The sequence below is a fragment of the Lissotriton vulgaris genome, chromosome 12 (genome assembly GCF_964263255.1).
Source record: "Lissotriton vulgaris chromosome 12, aLisVul1.2, whole genome shotgun sequence".
Lineage (NCBI taxonomy): Eukaryota > Metazoa > Chordata > Amphibia > Caudata > Salamandridae > Lissotriton > Lissotriton vulgaris.
In genome coordinates, this window is record NC_141700.1 from 448,042,382 (window position 1) to 448,065,764 (window position 23,383).

The 23,383-nt window shown below is 45.9% G+C and overlaps 1 protein-coding gene across 2 annotated transcripts in view; it reads left to right on the forward strand.

Moving 5' to 3' along the window:
• Positions 1 to 23,005, forward strand: part of LOC147676736 (uncharacterized) — a 355,122-nt gene extending 332,117 nt beyond the window's left edge. For both annotated transcript variants that reach the window (XM_086945203.1, XM_086945202.1), the window contains exon 6: positions 20,917 to 23,005. In XM_086945203.1, the coding sequence (XP_086801329.1) occupies positions 20,917 to 22,129 (1,213 nt within the window). In that variant the 3' untranslated portion in view covers positions 22,130 to 23,005. The remainder of the gene's footprint in view (positions 1 to 20,916) is intronic.
• Positions 23,006 to 23,383: the final 378 nt, after the last annotated feature.

A 23,383-nucleotide genomic window follows, 5' to 3' on the forward strand; every position in this document is an offset into this window, starting at 1 on the left:
ACGGCCTTGTGAGTGTGGGGGGGTGTCTCACAAGAGCTGCTCCGAGGCTGGCACCATCTCTCCCTCCTCAGAGGCTCAGCGCTCCTCTCACCGTCTGGCTTCTTCAAAATTAAATGCGCAGGTGAGTGCAATCAGGTCCGTGCCGTCAGTGCAACGCTACGCGAGCTCTGAGGCCCGCACAGCATCTGGGGAAGCAGCTGCGAGTCACGGGTCTCGACCAGGCAGGCACTGTGCGGCTCAATCATTCACCTCGGGCCGCCGCATGGTAGTCTAGCAGTCCCTAGCACCCGTCGCACGGCCACAGGAACTCAACCGGCTGTGATCGAGACCCCCACCCAGGGTGGAGCCACCAGAGTCGTTGTGGAGAGAGCCCCGAGCTTGATCTCAGCAGGAGCTCCACCGGGCAGCCGCTAAAGCAATAGTTTCTGTTTACAGCAGCATGCAGGTGCTAAACTGTGGACTGCTGTGCCCATCTACGTGTTCCCCTTTAGAAAAGCTTTACAACCCTGTTTTGTTGTTCAAATTTTGTTCTTCTCCCTCTCTTTTTGATTGTCGAGTATTAGCGCCAAAAGGCTCCTCGAAGTGTACATTTGTGCTTTGCAAATAGTAACCTGCAGCCCGCCAGCGCGATCCGTCACTGTGGGGCTGGGCAGCAGGCAGTGATGCACTACCCAAATAGGCCAACACATTCTGCCAGGCAAAAAAAAGTCTGGTCACAATCTCCCGAGACACTGTGGGCAGCACATAGATTCCTAATGAATTGGCCAGAGATATCTCCTCCCAGGACCAAGATAGCACCGGAGGCCCAGGCAGCCCTAATCAGTGCAGACAGTCCAGCGTGACCACACTGGTGCCTGTCAGCATGGCCGGCGTCACTAAGTTTAAGTGAAGAGCCTGGTGTATATTAGTAGCTCTGGGACTGCTGCACTCACAGCTTACTAGTATAAGTAGATCTGGTACTGTGGTGCTGGGCGGCAGGCAGTGTGCTCCAACTGGGGCGGACACCACTAGCAGTGCTGTTAATCACTTTTATTAGGGTGAAACAATCAGTAGTATAGTCAAGGCTAATACAGTGTCCTGGTTGGCTGTAATGTGTGTCTCACACTCCTTATTTCTGGTGCTTTCCAGCAGTTTTAAGATCCTACAGTTTCTCGTTGATCAAATGGGTGTATTTTCTGATATTTATGTTTAGTCTCATAACTTGATTTTGCTAGCGACAAAGTGTCACTCATAGTCTTTGAAATGTCACTCATAATTACAGTAAAATTATGAAAATGTTACACTTAGCAATCTGAAACCTTGGCAGCTATGTCCATAATAACATTTGTCATTTAGAAATCTTCATACTATTTATTTATTGTTTATCTCCTCTCCCCTTTAGACAGGTTCCGGCAGAAGCCACGAGCTGGTTGATTGAAACTCGTTTCACCCTGTGCCCCTGCGCCGCGTACGCCCCATGTTGCCTGGACAGTTTCACAGACCTGTGCAACACACCCCAGACCCCCTGTGCCGCATGGGTACCCTGTTGCCTGGATGTAAATTTCATTTCATGAATACCTTCAAATTGCACATTGCCACATCAACATTACATCAACAAAAATAATTTAGCGCTTGGGCATGATGTCAACCATACCCAAAAGACTAGCTTTAAATTATGATGTCATTACAATTAGGTTTCTACTCTCTGAAAAAAAACTAGTTTGACAACATTTATTCAAAGGATATACCCCTTTTTATATGATGTCAAGTCCAATAAATGCCGCAAGCATACATACAAATGTAATAGGCTTCAGTGTGATGCCAAAGCTGTCTGAACTCATAAAACTTGTTTGATATTTTTAAACGATACCACATTACCACAACTTATACAAACACGTGTAGGCTTTGTCACAGCATGAACTTCAACTCACATCACAAACATTAAGTTTGCTTCTTTAATGACTTAGGAAGCATGACCACAGAAAAGTAATTTAGAGTCTGTCATATCAGTATTACTGCACTTATACAATAGGTTTATTACAAAAAAATCTTCATTTTATCACCTCACACACTATGTAAACACTGCGACGTTGCACAAACCCATCTCCTCTATATATACAGCCATGATTTAATGTGACTTAGTGTGAGAAGTTGGCCTGATATATGTATATGATGTTTCCAATTCTGGAACCACCTTGTATCGGTCCAAACAATCCCTTATGGTGTCTTGTTGTAAGTCAACCTTATTAGACAAGCTATCCTAGTGGTAGCATGGACTAAGCAGCCTTAAAGGCTAAACTCAAGAGGTCGTGTTAAGCGAGCTGTTTTACCAATATCAATCCTGTAATATCAAATGATAGGACACCACACAAGTATATATTATAAAAATATATGTATTTATTACTCAAGATAATCCCCAGTACTCTTTATGAGCAAAGGGACACAAGTGTTATATCAAAAGCACAGTATAACATATGAAAGTTGCACAATTATGGATGAGGGCGGGTGGCCACTCAAACCATATATTAAGAAAGTGGTATAAGAGATACCAATCGAACAGTAGTTAGGCCTAGGGCCTAGGAAATCGCTGGGAGCAGTCGGGACAAGCAATGCTGAAGTCGGGAAAAGCCTGCGGGATTCGGGTGCAGCGCTTAAAGCACACGCATGCACCAATGCAAAGTCAATGGTGCGTAAAGGTTACACAAATAGAGTTTAAGGATACTTCCGCTGAACCTAGAAGGACAAAACTTTAGACACAGACCCTAGAGGTGTGTACCAGTGTGGGAACACTGGCGTTGCTGAGTTACCTCACCCACAGGAAGCGGGTGCATAGGGTCGAAGTGGCGTCAAGTTTCGTCACGCAGGTTGATGGTGCTTGAAGCTGAAGATGCTGCAGGCGATGTGAAGGAGAAGTGTCCGGTGTGATCCAAGGGTGGATAAGAGTTGTAGAGTACCTGAAAGCAGAGGGGACAGAGTCTGGGTCACTCAGCAGTGACCAGGGTGGAACCAGGACGGAACCAGGCAATGTCGGGCGCAATCAGGTGGTTGTCGAGGAGCTTCTCTCCGCTGCCACGTGGGCTCTGGGGCATCTGCGACGTCCAGGAGCAGGTCACGAGCTGTCCCACGCAGGCTCTCACCGTCGGCGCTGTCGGCTTCAAGATCGGAGCAAACAACGCTTGGCAAGAGCAATCCACGTGGGATTGGAAGATTGCTTCTCACTCGGACCAGGAGGGTCCGAGCGGGTGCTCCTTTTCAGAGGAGCGGGTGCAAGTCTGGAGCAACCAGAATCACAAGTCGTATTTCGGTTTTCGTCGGCACAGGGGCCACAAGCCAGCTGGCAAGTGACCGGGCCAACTCGTTGAGCCAAAGGAAGCAGAAGGGCCCCACGCAGCACTCGTCGAGTGTAGAGGGGTGAGCTTCGGTGCAAAAGTGGCTCAGGGCTGGGGCTTCTCAAACCCCGGTGTACAGCTTCGAGGGTCACTCGTGGGCTGCACGGTCAGCGTCTCGTGGTCTTTTCAAGATGGCGTGCCCCACTCTTCCGGTCGCCTCCACGGGTCTCAGCTCTGCAGGGACTGTGGATCGGGCTGTAAGAAGGCAGGCAAGCTTGATCTCGTCGATCTCTGTCGCTCGAGTTCCGGCGGGAACTGCAACAAAGCAGACGTCGAGGTACTGGATGGTGCCTGTTTGCACAGGGTGGTCACTCCTTGACCACAAGGGAGACTCTTCAGTCTTCTACGTCGAGTAGGATGTCGAAGGGTCCAGAGTTTCGTTTCAAATGTTTCATCAGGATAATCTGAGTACGTTGGCACTGCTCCCATTCTTATACCAATCTAGGGGGCTGGATTACCTGCTAGGTCCCCCCATTATGGGTGGGACCCAGGAAGGGGGTGGATACACCCCTTTCCCTTTGATCCAGGCCGCGCTGGGACTGGGGCTGGTCTGCCCCAGAACCGGTTTGGCCGGATTATGCAAGGGGAAGCCTTGTGCTCCCCAGGCAGTGTCTGGTTTCTTTCAAACCTCCATGCTACAATCCACTATCTCCTGTCTGGGGTGGTGTGACACCTCCCTGCGACAGGAAAGCCTTTATCCAGGCCTCCTCGGCTGAGTTTCGGTCAGCAGCAGGAGGTCAGACTTGTGTCTGTGGCAGAAGCATCCATTTTGTGAATCTGAGGCTCTTTTAAAAATCAACTGCGTTTCAGTAAAGTAACATGTCTTCTCCCTCTAGAGAGGTGGAATGCTATCCCCGTCGACAGAACTGTCGAGGGGATAGTATTCCAAATCGTATGACACCTTACACAACATGTTTTGATAAAGCCAAACCAAAGTTGCTATATAACCGTGAGGATTATAATGCACTTAATAGTATATGGTATGGCATTATCCCGGAACAGCTTAGGGAATTGGTCCCTACAGCTGCAGACAGGCTCAGCTCATGCTAGAGCACCATCTCACATAAAACCAAGCACTCTACCTCCAGGATTGTTAAGGCCTGCCATAGGAGTGACTGATAGGTATATATGTGTCCAGATAGGTTTAGATATAGGCATACTATATCTAAGCAAGGGGTGATTACACCACCTTGCCCCAGCTGAGTGATCAGCCAGTTGTGTCAATTTTAGATAGCCAGCGGTGGCAAAAGTTATGATGCAGCCCCTGGTAGGCCTCGGATGCACCTATGCCCTGGGCACCTATAGTGCTCTGTACAGGGGCTGATAAGGTGACCCAAGCCAATCTAGTTATGCACCTAGGGTACATGGAATCCATTTTACAAAGAGAGCAGATAGCCTGGGGCCCTGATTAGCAGGGAACCAGGCCAATTAAGTTGAAAACCAGCTAAACACAAGGCAAAAAATCTGGGGTAACCATAGTCAGGTAGCCACCTTCCTACACTTAGAAAGAACTCTTGCTTTTCTAAATGGTCTTTCCTTGGGTTATTTGTAATTGTATAGCACCTGTAACCATCATTAAGGCACTCTATCGCTTCTTCGCATTTCATCTCGCCACTGAAGGTACATCAGGTGCCTGTGTCAACTGCTGACATGATTTTGGGTTGAGTTTGCGCTATATAAACCTGCAACAACAAAAAAATCTAAAGGAAGAGTTTGACAGAGCCTATATACTTAGCACAACATATCAAACAACACACACATCACATAAAAACATCTCGGCATATTGCACACAAATACTCACATAGATGATAAAACGATGATGTTTCAAAATTCAAATGTCATGGGCAAAAAGCATACCACTCTAAAATAAACTCTTGCAGTAATCTCACATCCTGGGATCTACCTAATTGTTTGTAAATATTATGTATATTGTCACTCTAATTCTTTACTCTTCTTTATCTACTCACAAGCACTCTCCCAAGCATCCTAATTCTACTCACTGTCGAGCAACTCCACTATAATACATTGTATTATATACATTTACTTACTATCGAAAGTTAGTATATAAATTGAGAATTTACTTCATTCAAACACGTGTTATTCTTCTTTTGGGTACAATTGTTTTAATTGAAGCAATTCTGTTGTGACCAATTCTCTTCTGTATCACTACTTACCCAGGCCCTACGGTTTCCCGGGTTTCTCCATTGTTTTGCAATACTCACTGGAAGTTGCCCAGGTACTTGCAACATGGATTTTCACACATTACCTGTCTGCGTGTAGCAAAACTGGCGTATCGATTCTGTTGTGGGAGTAAAATCGTTGCATCGCTTCAAATCCTGTGCGTTCCCTCCAGAGATTGACACATCGGACAGCGTATCGCCTCTGCTCCAGCTTGGTGAGATCAACTCATTACCTTGACCGCGTGGAAAAATACGGCACATTGTTTGACGCCTCTTGACTCCGGCACCCGCCTTCGGAACTGACGCATCACATTTACTGCATCACGAATGCATGCATCATGCTGCTTGAGACCCGGAAATGTACTTTGCTCAACGGGGCCTGTGAGGGTCCTGGATATGGCCAGAGCTCCATCGTAGTCGGCCTGAAATTTGACTTTACCCCAGTCCAGCAGGACCTAAAGTAACCTTTTTATTAGTGCTACTTACTTCTAAGTGTTTTACTTCATTTATTTCTTCAAAATTCAATATCTAAACTTCTAAGCATTGAATTTTTCTTGTTGTGGTCTTATGTCACTCAGATGAATATGCTCTATTTGTCTAAACTGTTGTGGAGTCTTTTTGTGGTGTTTTCACTGTGCTACTGAATGAGTTACTGCACAAATACTTTACACATTGCCTTCTAAGTTAAGCCTGTCTGCTATGTGCCAAGCTACCAGAGGGTGAGCACAGGATAATTTAGGGTGTGTTGCGACTTACCCTGACTAGGATAGTGGGCCCTACTTGGGCAGGGTACATACCTCTGTCAACTAGAGACACAATTTCCAACATTGGTGATCAACAGTGAGGATAGGACTTGTGTTTGCACAGTACCTAGCAGTAATTTGGTGTACAGTACAATCCACATCTAAAGCCATTACGAGTTGTTTTCTACCTTTTTTTACTCCATTGGTCATTTTTCTAAATTTGACTCCTACCTCACTTTCTTAAACTTGCAACTATGTGTTGCACTTTTGATACCTTTAGGGATTGGAAATGGATTTGAACTTCCCAGTAGACTACAATGAGATGGACCTGGTCCCCAATGGAACCCTCAGCAAGGATAGGTGATGAAGTTCCGCAAGGATAGAGGGCTGGCTGTGAAAAAGTGATCCACCAAGCAGGACCTGCAGGATCCTCTGTATGCTTTTGAGGAAGCACGCTGGCTAAAGGCTGCAGCAGAGGACCAAAAGGGTGATGACCCTCAGAAAGATAATGAGGTGTAGGAGGAAAATGACTTAGCAGTGACTCCAAAGTAGAGAGCTCAAAGAGGGGGGGCCCTGCTGGATCATACACAGGAATCAATGTCTACTACCAAACCCTGTTCCCTGAGGAATTGAAGGGCAGACAGGCTGAGAGGAGCCTAAGGCTGCAGCTAGCCTACCTGGCTGCAGACCAGAGCAGAGCTGAGGATGACCAATCCCTGGCGGAGGAGAGGAGATCTGAGGCTGACATGTTCTTAGCAGAACGAAAATACTTGTTGGCTCATGAACGGAGTCTTCAAGAGCAGGACTTGAAAGCCAAACAGCTGGTAGAGTTTATCAAAAATGGTGGCAGCAAACTGCATTGTCCAGCCCTGAAGGAAGAGTCCACACACCCAGGAGCTTGGTGCTTGCCTTCAAGGAGAGGGATGACACAGACCGGTGGTTTGAGGTGTATGAGGCCACTCTAGTAGCGCTCAAGATCCCTGAGGAGAAGTGGAGGGCTGTCCTATGCAGGCATATACCTAGTGGTGGTAGGGACGCCCTACTGGCGCTAGATAAGGAGGACTGGCTGAGGTACCCCGCCATGAAGGAGACCCTTGCAAAGAGATATGGCTTCGCCCAGAAGAGTGCAGGGTGAGATTCAGAGGCAGTAGGAAACGGTCTCACCAGTGCTGGGTCCTGGGGGAATTTTTTGGGTTACTTTTGCAAGGAACTGGATGGTTGGGAGAAGGGTAGTATGGTAAACACTTTTGAGAGTCTGTACAATTTGATTGTCAGAGAGCACATGTTCAGTAACTGTTTTCCAGGGCTTTGCCAACACTTGGTTGATTGTAAGCTCTCTGACCCCAGGGAGCTTGCAGAGGAGGCAGACCTCTGGGTGAGTACCAGAGTGTCTGAGAAGGTATTAGGGAGTGATTCTTAGGAGGGTGGTTCAGGTTCCCTTCACCAGAGTGAGAGGGAGGTACACAGTGACCCAGACAGATCCCAGTATGGTAAAGGGGAAGAGGGTCCCATGTCCCTTCTTGATAGTAGGCTTAGAGGTGGGGGTGGGCAAAGTCCCAGGGTGACCTATTTCCAGCCCAAGAGCTTGGACTGTCCCGCAGAGGACCCAGGCAGGGTAACCTAGTCTGCACCAAGACATGCACTGATGAGAGCGCCACATTGTCAGGAGCAAAAACCACAGTTGATGGACAGAATGCAGAACAATGTCATACATTCACCCCAGTACAGAGATCTGGACCTAAATCCATTGTTTTTTTGCACTCCACACCACCCCAGTTCAGACATGGCCATATGCAAATCAGTATGACCCTGTGCCTCATGGGAACAGTCCAGCCCGAACTGCCAAGCCATACCTTCCCTGGACCGGAAACAAGCTTCCGAGAACCGGTTTCTGGCATTCCAGCCGTCTTCAGCCCGGCTTGCTTGAATCCAGTGGTGTTGAGTGCATGGGACTCACGTCTGAGCATACCCATCCCACTTGGGGTGACAAATGCAAAAACCACAGTTGATGGACAGAATGCAGAACAATGTCATACATTCACCCCAGTACAGAGATCTGGGCCTAAATCCATCGTTTTTTTGCACTCCACACCACCCCAGTTCAGACATGGCCGTATGCAAATCAGTCTGACCCTGTGCCTCATGGGAACAGTCCAGCCCAAACTGCCAAGCCATGCCTTCCCTGGACCGGAAACAAGCAACCGAGGACCGGTTTCTGGCATTCCAGCCGTCTTCATCCCGGCTTGCTTGCATCCAGTGGTGTGGAGTGCATGGGACTCATGTCTGAGCATACCCATCCCACTCGGGGTGACAAATGCAAAAACCACAGTTGATGGACAGAATGCAGAACAATGTCATACATTCACCCCAGTACAAAGATCTGGGCCTAAATCCATCGTTTTTTTGTACTCCACACCACCCCAGTTCAGACATGGCCATATGCAAATAAGTCTGACCCTGTGCCTCATGGGAACAGTCCAGCCCGAACTGCCAAGCCATGCCTGCCCTGGACCGGAAACAAGCTTCCGCGGACCAATTTCTGGTATTCCAGCCTTCTTCAGGAGAACTCTGGGGAGCGGCTGCTACAGGCGCCCTAGCAGTTCTAAGTTCTGGGGGTACCTTTGCTCTCTACCACTCTTATGTGACTCTTAGAGTATAGACATTCATATCCCTTCCCTATGTATATAGAGATAACTCCAATCACGAGTATATGCAGTAGACCTTTGTACTCTCTACCATTCCTATTTGACTCTTAGAGTATATCCATTCATATCCCTTCCTTATGTATATAGAGATAACTCTAATACTAGTATATGCAGTAGACCTTTGTACTCTCTACCATTCCTATGTGAACCTTAGAATATATCCATTCGTATCCCTTCCTTATGAATATAGAGATAACTGTAATCACTAGTATATGCAGTAGACCTTTCTACTCTCTACCATTCCTATGTGACTCTTAGAGTATATATGCATTTGTATCTCTTCCTTGAGTGACTTTACTATTTGTACATTTGCAATTTTTCTTTCTGTGTGTATCTCTTCCTTGTGTGACTTTACATCTTGTACATTTGCAATTTTTTCTGTTTGTATCTTTTATGTAACGCATGTAATCCTTGGTCCTTATGTTTTGCAACTGTTTCTTATGTAAATCGCTCTGACACCTTCGGGTAAAGTTTGCGCTATATAAAATCGCATTAAATAAAATAATAAAACAGGAGGGTACCGGGTCCCAGATGGAGGGGGCAGGGTGAGGGAGGACTCATCCATGCCCCGTTCAGCCTTAAGAAAGGTCCATTTGTAATTGGTCTGTAGTTTTTTGAATCATGTGGGTCCAGGTTTGTTTTCTTTATTAATAGGCATATGTATGCCTTTTTTAATTCTTTTGAAAACATTCTTGTAGTTGAAGAATTATTTATACTTTTTCTTACTGGTGTGACAGCAGAAGTAATTAAAAGATTGTTCTTGAAGATTGGTGGTGGACAAGGGCCAGAAGGGCAGCTTGCTTGCTTTGACCAGAACTATAAATTCACTTTGCGATAGTTGTTTGAAATAATGCACACGCTGGGAGAGCCTACCCTTGGAGGGGATTGTTGAAAAGGAATTGGTGTTGGTAGATTTATTTTATTTTAAATAGGAGTTCAACATGTCTGCTTTAGTTGTGTAATGATTTGCCAGTTTGTTAGTGAATTTTTGAGTCATGGTATGAGTTCCTTCTGTGCATTTAGGTTTACAAAATCCTGTGAGAATTTAATAAAATTAATTATTTGCATGTGAAGCTTTCAAAATTCTGTCTGAGTAATATCTTTTTTTCCACCTTTTTTTAATGTTGACTTGTACATTCTGTTCAAGTTTGTGTAGGTGATTACTATTTGTTTTGGGCCAGGTGCATTGCAGGTTTGCAAATTGTTGTTTTATCTTTTTTAGTTCTGCATTCCTCCAAGGTGCTTGTTTTATTTTGTCCCGCAGTTTTGTTCTTAGTGGTATTAGGCTATCAAACGCGTCCCTGGAGCCACTCATAATGTTTTTGAATGTAATTTTTTATGTCTAGATCTGCGTTTGAAGTTACTTGTGTTTCTAAGTATTCAAAATTGACGTTGGTGGCCAAATGAGACATTGCATGTCACTGGAAGTCTCTGGTTCCCCCCTCGCTGAAGGAGCAGAGATAGCGGGTAGACTTTGTGCTCGCTAAGAGCAACCTATTTCTGAAGCAGGAGGATGCTCTCAGAAGCATGACGAGATCTGGGGCAGGCAGTGGGAGTACATGGACTGGATGTATGATCCGGCTGTGTCTTATCTGAAAATACATTTATTTCATAGGCATGTGGAAATGCTTATTGTGTGTTTTATGTTTTCTTTTTTCTCTGGGAAACAAGTTTCTTACACTGTCGAAAGGTGAATAGATGTTGCTGAAGATATTATATTTGGAAGTGTAGTCATGAGGTTAGTCATGAGGTGAAGATAGAAGATTTGTGAGTGTAGTCATGAGGGTAGAAGTGGGTGTTTGTTTCTATTTTGTGATGGATTAAAGTATGAAGTCTGTTGGAGATTTTGATGTGCTGGTGTGTGTGTTATATTCTGATTTTGTGGAATAGTGCGATGAGATATTGAGGTAGTGATTTTCTGTGAAGGATTTGAATGTAAAGAACTGTTGTTGAGTGGAAGTTGAGTAGGAAAGGGGGTGGTGATTTGCGTTGGAGGAGAACGTATGTGAGAGGAGATATGAGGATTTGTGTTAGATTTGGTAGCAGGAGGTAATATGTGTGGTGAAGTGGAGTGTAATGATTGTTTGGCTGTATGTTTTTGGTAGAAAGAGCAGGGGGTGTTGTTTGTGAATGATTTGATAGAGTGTGGAGTACAGGTTTGGTGAAGAGGGGTCTGTTAGGAGTAAATAGAGGGCAGGGCTGGTGTTTTGTATGGACAGTGTGTGTGTTTAAAGAGATTAAGGTTATGAATAATGTGGGTTTATGTTATGTGGGTGATGTTTGGATGTGATAGTTGTATAGAACAGAGTGGTGTTGTGTGTGAGAGTGAAGGTGCTATTGTGTGGCAGTTGGCGTAGAAGGGTGTATAGGTGTGGTTTGCTTGGGTTTTGTAGTGGTGTTGAACCATTGAAATGTGGATAGAGTTTGTAGTAAATGAGTAGAGTAAATGAGACAATTGACATTTGTGGCCCTAGGCCTGAACCGGCCCAAACAAGCAACTGGCCTTGTCCTCTCCACTCTTATCCTCAATGCATGACCTGAGATACCCAGAGTCCTAGAGATAAATTGGCCTAGGTCAGGTGACCTTTGGCCAATGGGAACCCTAGCCCTAAACCCTAGAATGAATGGGAGACCTGGCCCTATCAACCAATCTCAGACCCAGGCCTAGTAACCAATCCAAATCCAAACCCTAGGCCCAATAGAAACTGTAGCCCTAGAAACCAATCCAAACCCTAGCACTATCATCCTATTAAAACTCCAACCCTAAGCCTGAAGTCCAATAGAAACGCTTGCCCTAGAAACCAATATTGCCATGCTCTAAAACATAATTTATGACATCACTGGTGACATCATCCAAAGAGTGTGTTAGTTTGTTTTATAGTTTACACCATGTGTGGAAAAGGGTTGGCTACAGGGCCTGGCCGTATGATGAACACCCATAGGCAGCCACCCCCACACTATGCACAACCTTTGGCTGTACGCAGTGTGGGATTGGCACCAGGGCTTGGCTTGCCACCAGGCACTACGGTCGAATCCCCAGCAGGATGTCAACCCCACAGGTCGCACAGCCTTCGACTGTGTGTAGCAGGGGGGGGTTGGCCAAAGAGCTTGGCCTGCTGCCAGACCATGTTTCCAAAACCCCTGTAGACTGCCAACCACATGTCCCACACAACCTTTGGCATGCATGGTGTATGGTTGGACTTCGGGCCCCAGGAAACCCATCCTTTGGGACCAAAACATATATATTAAGGAGAGTGGTCATGCCTTAATTTGTTCCTAGGACCCCATCCCCTGCAGGGAGTTCCAATGAAAAAGAGAGGGCGAGGTATCATTGTTCTCATCCCTAAGGCTTAAAATGGGGGCATCATACCCTAGGGTCAAATACAATTGAACAGGGGAGCAGGGGTGGCACCCGTCCTTGAGCCTTCCTGGGTCCCAGGGACCACATCCTTGGTGCCACATCTAAGGGGGGGATGTGCTGCCTCCCTCTACGAGCCTTCATAGGCCCCGGGATTGAATCCCCCGGGCCGTTTTTGTTTAAAAGGGAAGGGGGCTGCACGTGTTCCCTGGGGCCAAACCCAATTATATAGTGGAAAGGGGCCTGTAGCTCCCTCCTCAAGGCTTATTAGGCCAAGCTGACCCCATCTCCCAGGGCTGAGTAATTAGTAATGGGAGAGGCGGCACACGCCCCCTCCCTGAGCCTATTTTGGGCCTGGAACCCCATCCCCCAGGGCCTCGAATATTTATAGGCGAGTGCCCCGGTGCCCACCTGGGGCACCTACCAAGCACAATGTTTGGGCCGCAGGGGAGCCTCAGGGCCACTGCGGGGCAAGCTAACTCGCCGCAAGGTGAGGAAGCCGGCAGAGCTTCAGGCCAGAGGGAGTAGCTTTTCAAGCTGCTCCCTTAGCCCAGGAGCCATATGTTGTTGTGTTTCCCTGCCTGCATCAGTGCGTCCAGAGAAGCTGAACACAAGTCTGCTCCTAGCCGGCGGGAGCATTTTTAAAGCTCTCACGGGCTAAGAGTACACTTAGGTCCACATGTACAAAGGTAATCATTTGCGATTACCAAATAGCGATGTTTTGCTATTTGTTGATCACAAATACTAATGTACAAATGTGTCTTTGACACATTTTGTGATTCCAAAAATTGGTCGCAAAAATTGCAACAGATTGAGAATTGCTGAAATCACAGGGATGGTGGCCTGCTAGGCGTCCGCAGACGACCATGTCTGTGATTACTTTTAAATAAAGCAATCTATTTTTTAATTGCAGGCCATTTACCTAAAAATGATAGCGGGATGCTTATAAAAAATTACGTTTTCTTTTCATTTTTTAAGAGTAGATAGTGGTTTGTTGCACCACAGCCTGTTCTTAAAAATTGTTTTATAAACATTCACAAAGGGGAAGAGGACCCTTTGGGGGGGACATGATATTGTAAATAATGGCAAATTAATTTCCAACGTTTCAATCAGGTATGCCCTAGATTCAGTGGACACAGCAGCCAGGGGCATCAATACAAGTGTGGTGTTGCGTAGACATGCTTGGCTATGCATATATCTGGCTTCAAGCTAAAGGTGCAACAAATACAATTATATGTGCCATTTGATAAAGAGCATATCTTTGTTCTCCAGGTGGACCAAGCATTGGAGAAATTGAAAAAAGGCACCAAAGTAGCGAAATCAATGGAGGCGTTCCAAATCCCTGCTTTGCGTGGCTCCTTTTGGCATCCCTCATACAAACTGGGTGACAAAACTACACCACCTGATCCTCTACCTCCTCGTATAGGCAGCAACAAACATCCCACTCAAGGAGGTACTACAGAGGCACATATAGAGGAAACAATTCCAAGTGTCAATGTAGGGGCGCCTCAACACTCTCTGCACTATCCACATCAAAGCAGTGACTCGCTTCTCATTCCTCCCTACCATTTAACACCTATTGGAGGCCGACTTCAACATTTCTTCCCCACTCGGAAAACCTTAACATCAGATCAGTGGTTGTTGGACATTATACAACATGGTTATTGTTTGGAGCTCATAGCCACACCTCCAAACATTCCACCTCGCAGACACAGTCTCTGCATAGAACATCAAAACCTGCTCAAAAAAGAGGTGCAGGCTGTCCTGTTCAAAGGAGCCCTAGAGCCTGTTCTATTTCAACACCAAGGTTCAGAAGTGCACTCCCTATACTTTCTAATTCCCAAGAAAGATGGATCACTACAGCCCAGTTTAGATCATAGGCTGTTAAATCATTACATACTATCATGTGTAACATAAGATGTCATCCCCACTGCTCCAAAAAGGTGATTTTGTCCGCACTAGAAGCAGAGGACGCCTACCTCCACATCCTAATAGATCCAGCTCATCAAAAATGCCTTCATATTTGTTATAGCTCAAAAGCATTCCTGTTCAAAGTACTCCCATTCGAAGTCACTACCATACTGTTAGAAACGGGATCCCTGGCTGGCCAGGGCTCACGCCAAAGTCAGTCAGAGACCACCACTCCTAAGTCAGGGCAAGGGAGTTACACGCCAAGATAACCCCTGCTCACCCTCTAGGTAACGTGGCGCGAGCAGCAAGGCTAAACTTGGAGGCAGTATGAGTGAAGTATTTGCGCACGCACCCCAGCAACCACACCCAAGGCCCACCACAAAGGAAACTCCACACAAGGTTATATAAAAAATAGCCTTTGTATTATAGTAAAAAACATATTAGATAACACACAAACTTTACAATGTGCCAGAGGCACGGGCAGAATTTACAAGGGATTATGTACAGGACAGGGCCACATGGACCACTGTCAGGGGTAGGCACTTGTTAGGAATAATACTTGTAGGTATACACTTAGCACATAACATATAATGATTAGCACCAAAATAGTACATGTAGCACACAACCAGTAATCACTGGCAAAGAGTAAATACCTCCTACGCAACCCTAAAACACTGTAGGAAAATCACGCAGGGAACTAGGACCTTATCATCGGGACCTAAGGAAGGAATACCATCACCTAAGCAGGTCACTTTTAGCAAAGGGAAGGAAAACCTAAACATCAAACATAAAATGGGACATCAACAATCCTCTAAGCAGGTCGCTCTTAGCAAAGGGGATAAACATAAAATGGGACATCAACAATCCTCTAAGCAGGTCACTCTTAGCAAAGGGGATAAACATAAAATGGGACATCAACAATTGCACATGAGGCATTAAACACATTCAGAGGTGCAGGTTAGAACATTTGCGCAAGAATCACATCATCAAGTAAATTACAATGCGCAGGGTGCACATAGCACAACACTAGGAATTGCCCCTCAGGCCAACTGGCCTCGCAAGGGGCTGAATGCCCTGAGTCTCAATGTCAGGGGGTCTGCGCAGGCAGCACAGAACACAAAGCCTAAACGTAGCAGTTGCCCACAAAGTGCTGGGCAACTGGTGCAGGAAAAGTTAGGGCAACGTTGGAGCCTCGTGGGCTCAAGAACACAGGTGACTGGCACCTAAGAGCTTCAGCGCTCTACTCAAATGAAATGCCCCAGAGCCTCTCTCAGGGCTCTAAATCAATATGGGCAGGAGCCTCGTGGGCTCAAAGAATAATGTGGTCTGGGGCGGGAGCCTTCTCTCAGGCTCTAAGAACAACTGCCCCCTCAAGCCTCTTGGGCTCGACAACAGAAAGTGCCCTGAGCCTCTCGGGGCTCGCAAGAACCAATGCGGGCGGTTGGAGCCTCTATGGCTCACAAACAAATGTGCCCCAGAGCCTCTCGGGCTCTAAATATTCACGGGGCACGAGGTCGCGCTACGGGGGAGGGGCGGACACTGACAATGTGTCCCGACGCCACTCACCGGCTGTCTCGTGGCGGGCGGGGCTCTCCTCCTCACACGGGAGTCTCCTAGCAGCAGCAGCGCGGGGCTCCTCTTCACACGGGGAGCCTCGAGGACACGGCCGGCTGCTTCCTCCGTCTCCCGCCTGGCCTTGTCTCGCTGTACTCTGCCTGACTTCCGCTGGGGCCGCCAATGGCAGCGCGGCCCTGGGGGTCAGGAGGCGGGACTTCCGGGTCGCACTAGGCAGCGGCCCGGCAACAGTTTTGGATGCTCCTGGGCTGCGGCGGTGATCACGGGGCCATGCCGGGTGGGCACCGGCTTTTAAATATTAAAATCACAACGGGGCAATACCAGGTGGGCACCGGCTTGGAAATAAAATACAAAGCGAGGTGGGCACTCGCTCGATCGAAAATCGGCCAAACAAAACGGGCAGATGCCGGGTGGGCTCCAGCTGCACACGAAGCGCTTCCAAGCGCTAGCAACGAAGAACAGGCGCTCCCAAGCGCCACAGGACAAAATAAAGCGCTCACAGCGCTAGGAGCCAAATAAAGCACTCTCAAGCGCTAGGCAAGGGATTCCAGCGCTCCCCAGCGCTGAAGGACAGAGAGCAGCTCTCTCTAAGCACAAAGTCAAGCACAAAGTCTCCTAGGCAGGCAGGGGGGCAAGGCAGGGCCAGAGCTCACTGGGTCTCCAGGCAGGGAGACAAGCCAAGTGGCGGTTCTCCTGGCCCCAGCAGCAGCAGCAGCCCCCTCTGGCAAGGCTCCAAAAGAAGAACCAAGGACAAATTGTATGGGGACACAGCCCCTTCTTATACTGTAAAATCCCTTTGTCTCATGGTGCAGGGTGGGGGAAAACCAGTCGCAGCTGGTTTTGAAGTACTCTGTTTACCTCAACCACCCTCTCTATTCACTGGCAGGGCTAGGGACATCAGTCGCACTACAGGGGGTGGAGCCAGCATTGTGTGGGGAAAGTCCAGGCCCATCAGGGACCAGGTGCACTCCTCCCAAGCCATCAACATGCTAATCTCACACTCACCACCGGGCAGACCCATCCTTCCTTCCTGGAGCCAGGCTCACCAGCCAGCTCCAGCCAATCACACGGCAGGCATATTTTACATTAATATGCCAAGTCCTAGAAGTGGCATTTCTACACATGACACACACATGCCACATACACCATTGCGAAGCATTCATTCTCACGAGCTCGCACATACCAAATTCGGGCTTGCACTCCCCACGCATCAGGAACTACTAGGGACACAGACATTCCCCGTGCATTCCTATGGGAGAGCAGGCCAGCCTAACTACATGCACGCACTTTACTCTGGGACACAGGGAAAAAGTGCGCACAGACCAGAAAATCATCCACACAGATCACAGATCTAAAGCAAAAAGATTAGGGGTGAACCTGCCTTAAGGGCCAAGTCCAACACATACCTTGTGTATTAACCAAATGCCTAGCAGTGGTTGTAGCACATCCGCGCAGACAAAATACTCAGGTCTTCCCATATCTTGGTGACTGGCTCATCAATGCTAGTACACTTTTCATGTGTCAACAAAACACTCAGACTACTCTCCGTCTTCTCCATCAACTGGAGTTTACTGTTAACATACAGAAATCACACCTTCAGCCTTTACCGATTCAACCATATTTAGGGGCAATATTCAATACACAGATGGGTTTTGCAAACGCAAATGTTGCCAAGATTCAAAATATGCAAAAACTGCTGCAAGAGTTTTAACCCAATCAACACATAACAGTCAAGACAGCTATGCAACTCTTAGGCATGATGGCATTTTGTATTGCAATAGTAACACAGGCTCGACTACATACGCACCCGCTGCAAGAATGTCTGGTGCTCCAATGGTCTCAATCACAGGGTCAGCTACAAGATCCAGTGTTGGTAGGCAGCTGCACTTCTCACTCTCTGCAATGGTGGAACACACAAAACCTATCAAAGAGATGGCCATTTCTCAACCCTGTACCCCAGATCATACTCACAGTGGGTACATTGCTTATAGGTTGGGGTGCTCACCTTCAGGGTCTCACATTTCAGTGTCTCTGGGATACCAAACACCAGGGTCTCCACATGAACTGCCATGTGCTTCAAGCTGTTCACCTAGCATTGAAATCCTTTCTAACTCACCTAACAGGTAAGGTTGTCTTGGTCCGGACAGACAGTATGACATCCAATTAGCATTTACTAAAACAGGTGGGGTGGCCACTCCCTACAGTTATCTTGCCTATCTCATATGATTTGGCGTTGGGCAATATGTCACAACATCCACCTGCTAGCTGAACACCCCCTAGAGCTGGACAACCCTTTTTCTGACCTCAGCAGGATGCGGCACCAAGTCCACATGTGGGAACTCCACCCCCAAATCCTCCTCTCATACTTTCACAAGCGGTGGTTTCCACAAATATATCTTTTCTCAACTGCCTACAACTCAAAATGACAAATCTTCGCCTTCCCACACCCACTATCCAAAGGCAATGGTCTGTGGATGAACTTGTTAAGTTTTGCTTACGCTTTTCCACCTCTCCCTCTTCTTCCGTTTGTGGTTTGAAACTAGTAGCTCTTACTTGGGTTCCCCAGCCATGGTTGAGTACACTACTCAAACTCTCAGTAGTTCCGCACAAGAAGCTTCCCCTCTATACGGACCTTCTCATTCAGAAAGTTGAGAAATCATGCACCCAACTGCAAAGGAACTCAACCTTGTGATGTGGCTCCTGAGATAATAGAATTTGGTTACCTTAATCTCCCACCTGAATGAATGGCCATTCTTAAAGAAGCTCACAGGCCTACAACTACTAAAGCATGCTATGCAGCGAAGTGTAAAAGGAGTGTCTTTTACTTTGGCAGTAAATAAATTAATCAATTGTTTGCAACTGTGCAAAGAATTGTTTGCTACCTTCTTCATTTGGATACCTCTTGCCTCACTTACACTTCAATATGTCTACATTTAGCTGTAGTCGCGGCCCATATACAAAACAGGCAAGACTTATCTCTGTTCAAGGTGCCAGTATTAAGACCTTTATGGAAGACCTTAAAAGAGTTATTCCACCTAGATTTCCACCTGCACCCTCGTGGAATCTCCATATTGTACTTACCAGCCTGTTGGGTCCAACATGTGAACCATTGCATAACTATCCTCTTCATTTCTTATCTTGGAAGGTTGCTTTTTTGCCTGACGGAGGCGTCAGTGAGCTCCAGGCATTAACCTTGGAAGAACCTTTCTTCCCACTTCACAGATTGTCCTTAGAACAAACCCAAAACTCCTTCCAAAAGTGATTTAATCTTTTCACCTTAATCTTTACATCCTTTCCAATTATCACAACTAAAAACCTCCTAAGGTTGCCTCAGAGAAGGCAATTTCATGTAAGGCAATGAATTTAAGTATCTTGCAAGTAATGTTCCAAGCAATTTACATGTCAATCCGCATTTGATCGTGTTACTGGGAAAACGTTTGTCATGATTTCACACAATTACTAATCGGTATGTGCAGGGGGAAATACCACATTGCAAACCCTAGCCGCTTTCATGCATTGTGAAATAAACACTGCCCTGGTGGGCATCTTCGTTGTGATAATTGGAAAGGCTGTAACGAATTTGGAACAGTACAATAGGATAAATAACACTTTGGCAGTGCAGTATGGACATTGTAGTCCAGGATTGAACAACATGTCGAAGATTTGCCGTGAAGGCCCATATTTGTGTGTGACTATTAACATTTTGAACAAAATGTGAAAGTAACGTTACTGGTATATGTAGAACACAGTCTAAAGGAAATACATCTTCACTGATTCATCTTATGGCATGCTGTACAAAGTTTAAATAATAAAGTAGCTAATGTTATCTTATTCAAAGTCTTTCTTTACTGTTGATGTACTTTGCGTCTTAAAAGCAGAGTAACTGGCTACATGGTATTTAGCATATGATTAAGACCTGCAGAGGTCAAAATGCATCATAATGAGAGAATATTTGCTGTGAATAAACACATGGTAAAATGAGGAACGGATGGTGGGCTTGATTCATGGTGTTGCTCTGTTGGCTCATGGTTTCTTTTAGAATATTTATATATTTTTTTTATGAATTTATTTATTGCTGCAATCCCATGGGATTGCAGCAAAATCTGACGGTTATTTGTTCTTTTTTTAATTTTGGCCCCAGGGGTGGCCCCTTTTTAAACTTCAAGACAGTGATCTAACTCCTGAGTCATGTAATGGCTGCCGGCAACATTTTTCTCATGTTGCTGGCAGCCAACCTGAGCTATTGCTCCGCTGGAATCTGACTCCCACTAGAGGGAGATGGCCCATGGGTAAACAAAGCTCCCTGAGCAAATCAGAACGCTCTATTTTTAAATTGGCGCTCTCGCTAGACTCACGGGCCCAACCATCAGATATACAAATATTTTTAAACCTTCATTTTTCAAACCCTACTGAACAGATTTATAGTACATCACAAAAACACAATTTGTGAACCAAGATCTAGCTTCCTGCTAAATTTGGTGTAGTTCTGTTCAGCAGTTTTTGTGGTAGCGCTGCCTAAGGAAGTCTATAGAAAATGCATGTACACAGTGTTTGTCCAGTGGAAGGCGTTGTGCCAAACCACATCGGCCACCCGTTGTTAAGCCAGTTTCACTGATGACATGGAATAAATCACGTATTTCAAGAATGGTAGTCTCTAGATCCTCAAAGCAGTTGTGATTGCACTGTAATTCGTCAAGAGGGCCCTGTGTCTCTGGAAAACACTAATGAAAGTTAAAAGAGGCCCCAGTATATGTGTGTTACTTAATGCCTTTCGCCATTGTGTAGTTCTAGGTTGGATCTAGATATCATCGAAAATGGATATTTTTGTTGTGCTAATAACTTGGGTGCCATTTGACGAATCTTCACAAAGCTGTTTTGACACCACACCAAGGGACAAAAAAGAGAGATGCCAAATTAGTTAGGACTAAAAATTGTGCCCATTATTTAAAACCATTGAAAGGAATAGAACATATTTGTGTTCACAAATAAACATTGTGTAAGAAGATCATAAATTAAACTATTAAAGCTATTTTCCCTTGAATGCTAACCAATACTTTCTGTTCCACTGTTTTTCAGACGACCACTGTCACAACCTGTTGGCTCAGTGTGCAACAGTGAAATTCACCCCGCTTTTGCAGACATGGCGGACGGATTTTCTGCATTTTCCACCCACCGCAGCTCATCTGAAACGTTTGCAGAGGATCCTTGTGGGAATGCATCATGCAAAAGGAAGTTCATATCACTGCCCCTCGTGGGGGAAGAGGAGGTCTCGCCCTATATTATGGACCGTAAACAAACAGTTAGGATGCTTCTACAGCCCTCCCTGTTGGATGCGCCCATTGCTAGAAGCCTTCCAGCATTACAGCAGATATATGAAGAAGAGGAGGATGAGGAAGACGAATGTGACTTGGCCGAAAAGGGACTTTTCCCAAAGGAAGAGCCAAATTTAAGCTGTCAAAGATCTTTACTGCTTGAGGCCAGCCTCCACCAGCATGACTTTCAAGGTCAGGCGTGGAAGAGGTCTTCACACACCAATAAGGAGCAAGGATTGCTTGACCGTCTGATGGAAACGAGCATCAATTTGAACAGTGGAGACTTGGCTAGTCAAGAGCATGACTCTGATGCTTTCAAAGAGGAAAAACAAAACATTACAAATAAAAGCATAGTCGCCACCCACAAATCAAATGACCTTTCAGTAGGGGTGAATGTGGAGCTCATTGGCCAAAAGGAGCTTTGCTGTATGAAGGAAAGACACTGCCGTGCTCGGACTGAGAATGATCAGCTGACATGGAACAACGTTGACAAAAAGGACATTTTAGAAGCAGAAAATAATAACAATACCACCAAGTTTGAAGGGGCCATTATTGGGCAGCATCAAAATAACATGCACCTGCTCCATCATCTCAGCACTGAGCCTCTTGTTATTGACACCAATGACTGCCCCCTCAGTCAGGGTGCAGAAAACATTAAGCACAATGTCACTGGGGTCGCATCAGTGCTGGAGGAAAACTCAAGGTTGGCAAAGGGAGCTTCAGAGAGAGGGAGTTACAGTCAGCCCAAGTACTCTGCTGACAAGATCTCTGAGAGCTTTGAAAATGCCACTCTGGGGATTGAAAGCACGGCAGACCCTGTCATTAAGCTGGATCCGGCCAAAAATAAGAGCTCCAAACTGAAGGACAGGATCCTGCAGTTTCCTCTGTGCGAGAAGGCTCTCGCCTTCCGTATTAAGCCAAGCTCCAAAGAGAGCCTTCTCTCACTGGGCCAGTTTAACTGCTGCCATGTCATATGACCACGTTTTGTTGCATGTCCCCTCAACAACAATAATCTTACTGCACACACTAAGGCACTCCAAACACCCATTTACCATGCCTGCTCCTGTTCACCAAGCTTTTGTTTAATTCATATGGGATTATGTAGAGCCAGCCTGACTACAAACGGTGTCCCAAAAGGTGAATGTAAACGTAGGAACCAAAGGTTTAAAAATGATGAAGTGCCCCGGAATAAGAAAAGTTGAGAAGCCTTTTGCAAGGGAAACAGGGTATGAGTGCAAAACAGTTAGCACCCAAAGGGTTTGGTTAACACAGGGAAACACATGCTATGTACGTCTGAGCTGGGCATATATTTCAGTAACCCACCGTTTGTTAATTCGAATTTCACCTTCTAGAAAACTAGTATCAGTTCAGTAAATTTAACCACCTTGTCTTCTACAGTTTAATTACCTCAGCACTGGTCTAGGTTAGAAAATGAATTGCTATGTGTGTTTCATCACTAAAACGGACATGATGGTTTTAAACCAATCTTAGGGTGTAAGGAACATGGCCTGTCTTTAGCATTAGATTATTGTTTTATTTGAAATATAGAACTATTTGTGCAGAACCTTGACTTTAAAACCACATGCAATAATGTTGTTTGTGCTGCCCGTTTAGCAAGGCCTTTTTAGGAAATATTTACATTTATGGGGGAAAGGGCAGATCTCTGTCTACTAGATTTGCTCTGGTGCCACGAGGGACTAACATCACTGTAAAAGTAATGCATCAGGCTAAAGCAACAGGCCTGAAGGGCATACGTTCCACAGTATTGTGCTCATGTATAGGTGCTGATGGAGTGCTCTGCTAAACTTTCCTTTGCTCATGTCTTAAATTTGCTAAAGTCAGTGCTTTTACAACTCATGTTTCTGTAACTTATTTAATAAGTTGTGTCTTTCCCTTCCGAATCTGTTACAGTTGACTCTTCATAGGACCGTGATGAATCTTAAAAACTAGCAACAATATCGGTCATGTAAAGCACTTCATTAACCTCTGGCAGAAGGGGAAGAAGCTCAAAATAGCCTCGCCCAGAGGGCATTTGGTTACAAAGATGTTTTGTTGAGCAATCGTTTTTGTTAACAAATATAATGGATAACAAAGCTCTCCTCCACATAAGGAGACACAGAACTCATGGCACACGTCTACAAAGGAGTGAGATTTAAGAGATGTTGACCAAAGATTGAATCACGAATTTCACCTTTTATGTAAAAGTCTAGTGTTGATGTACTGAAGCCAGA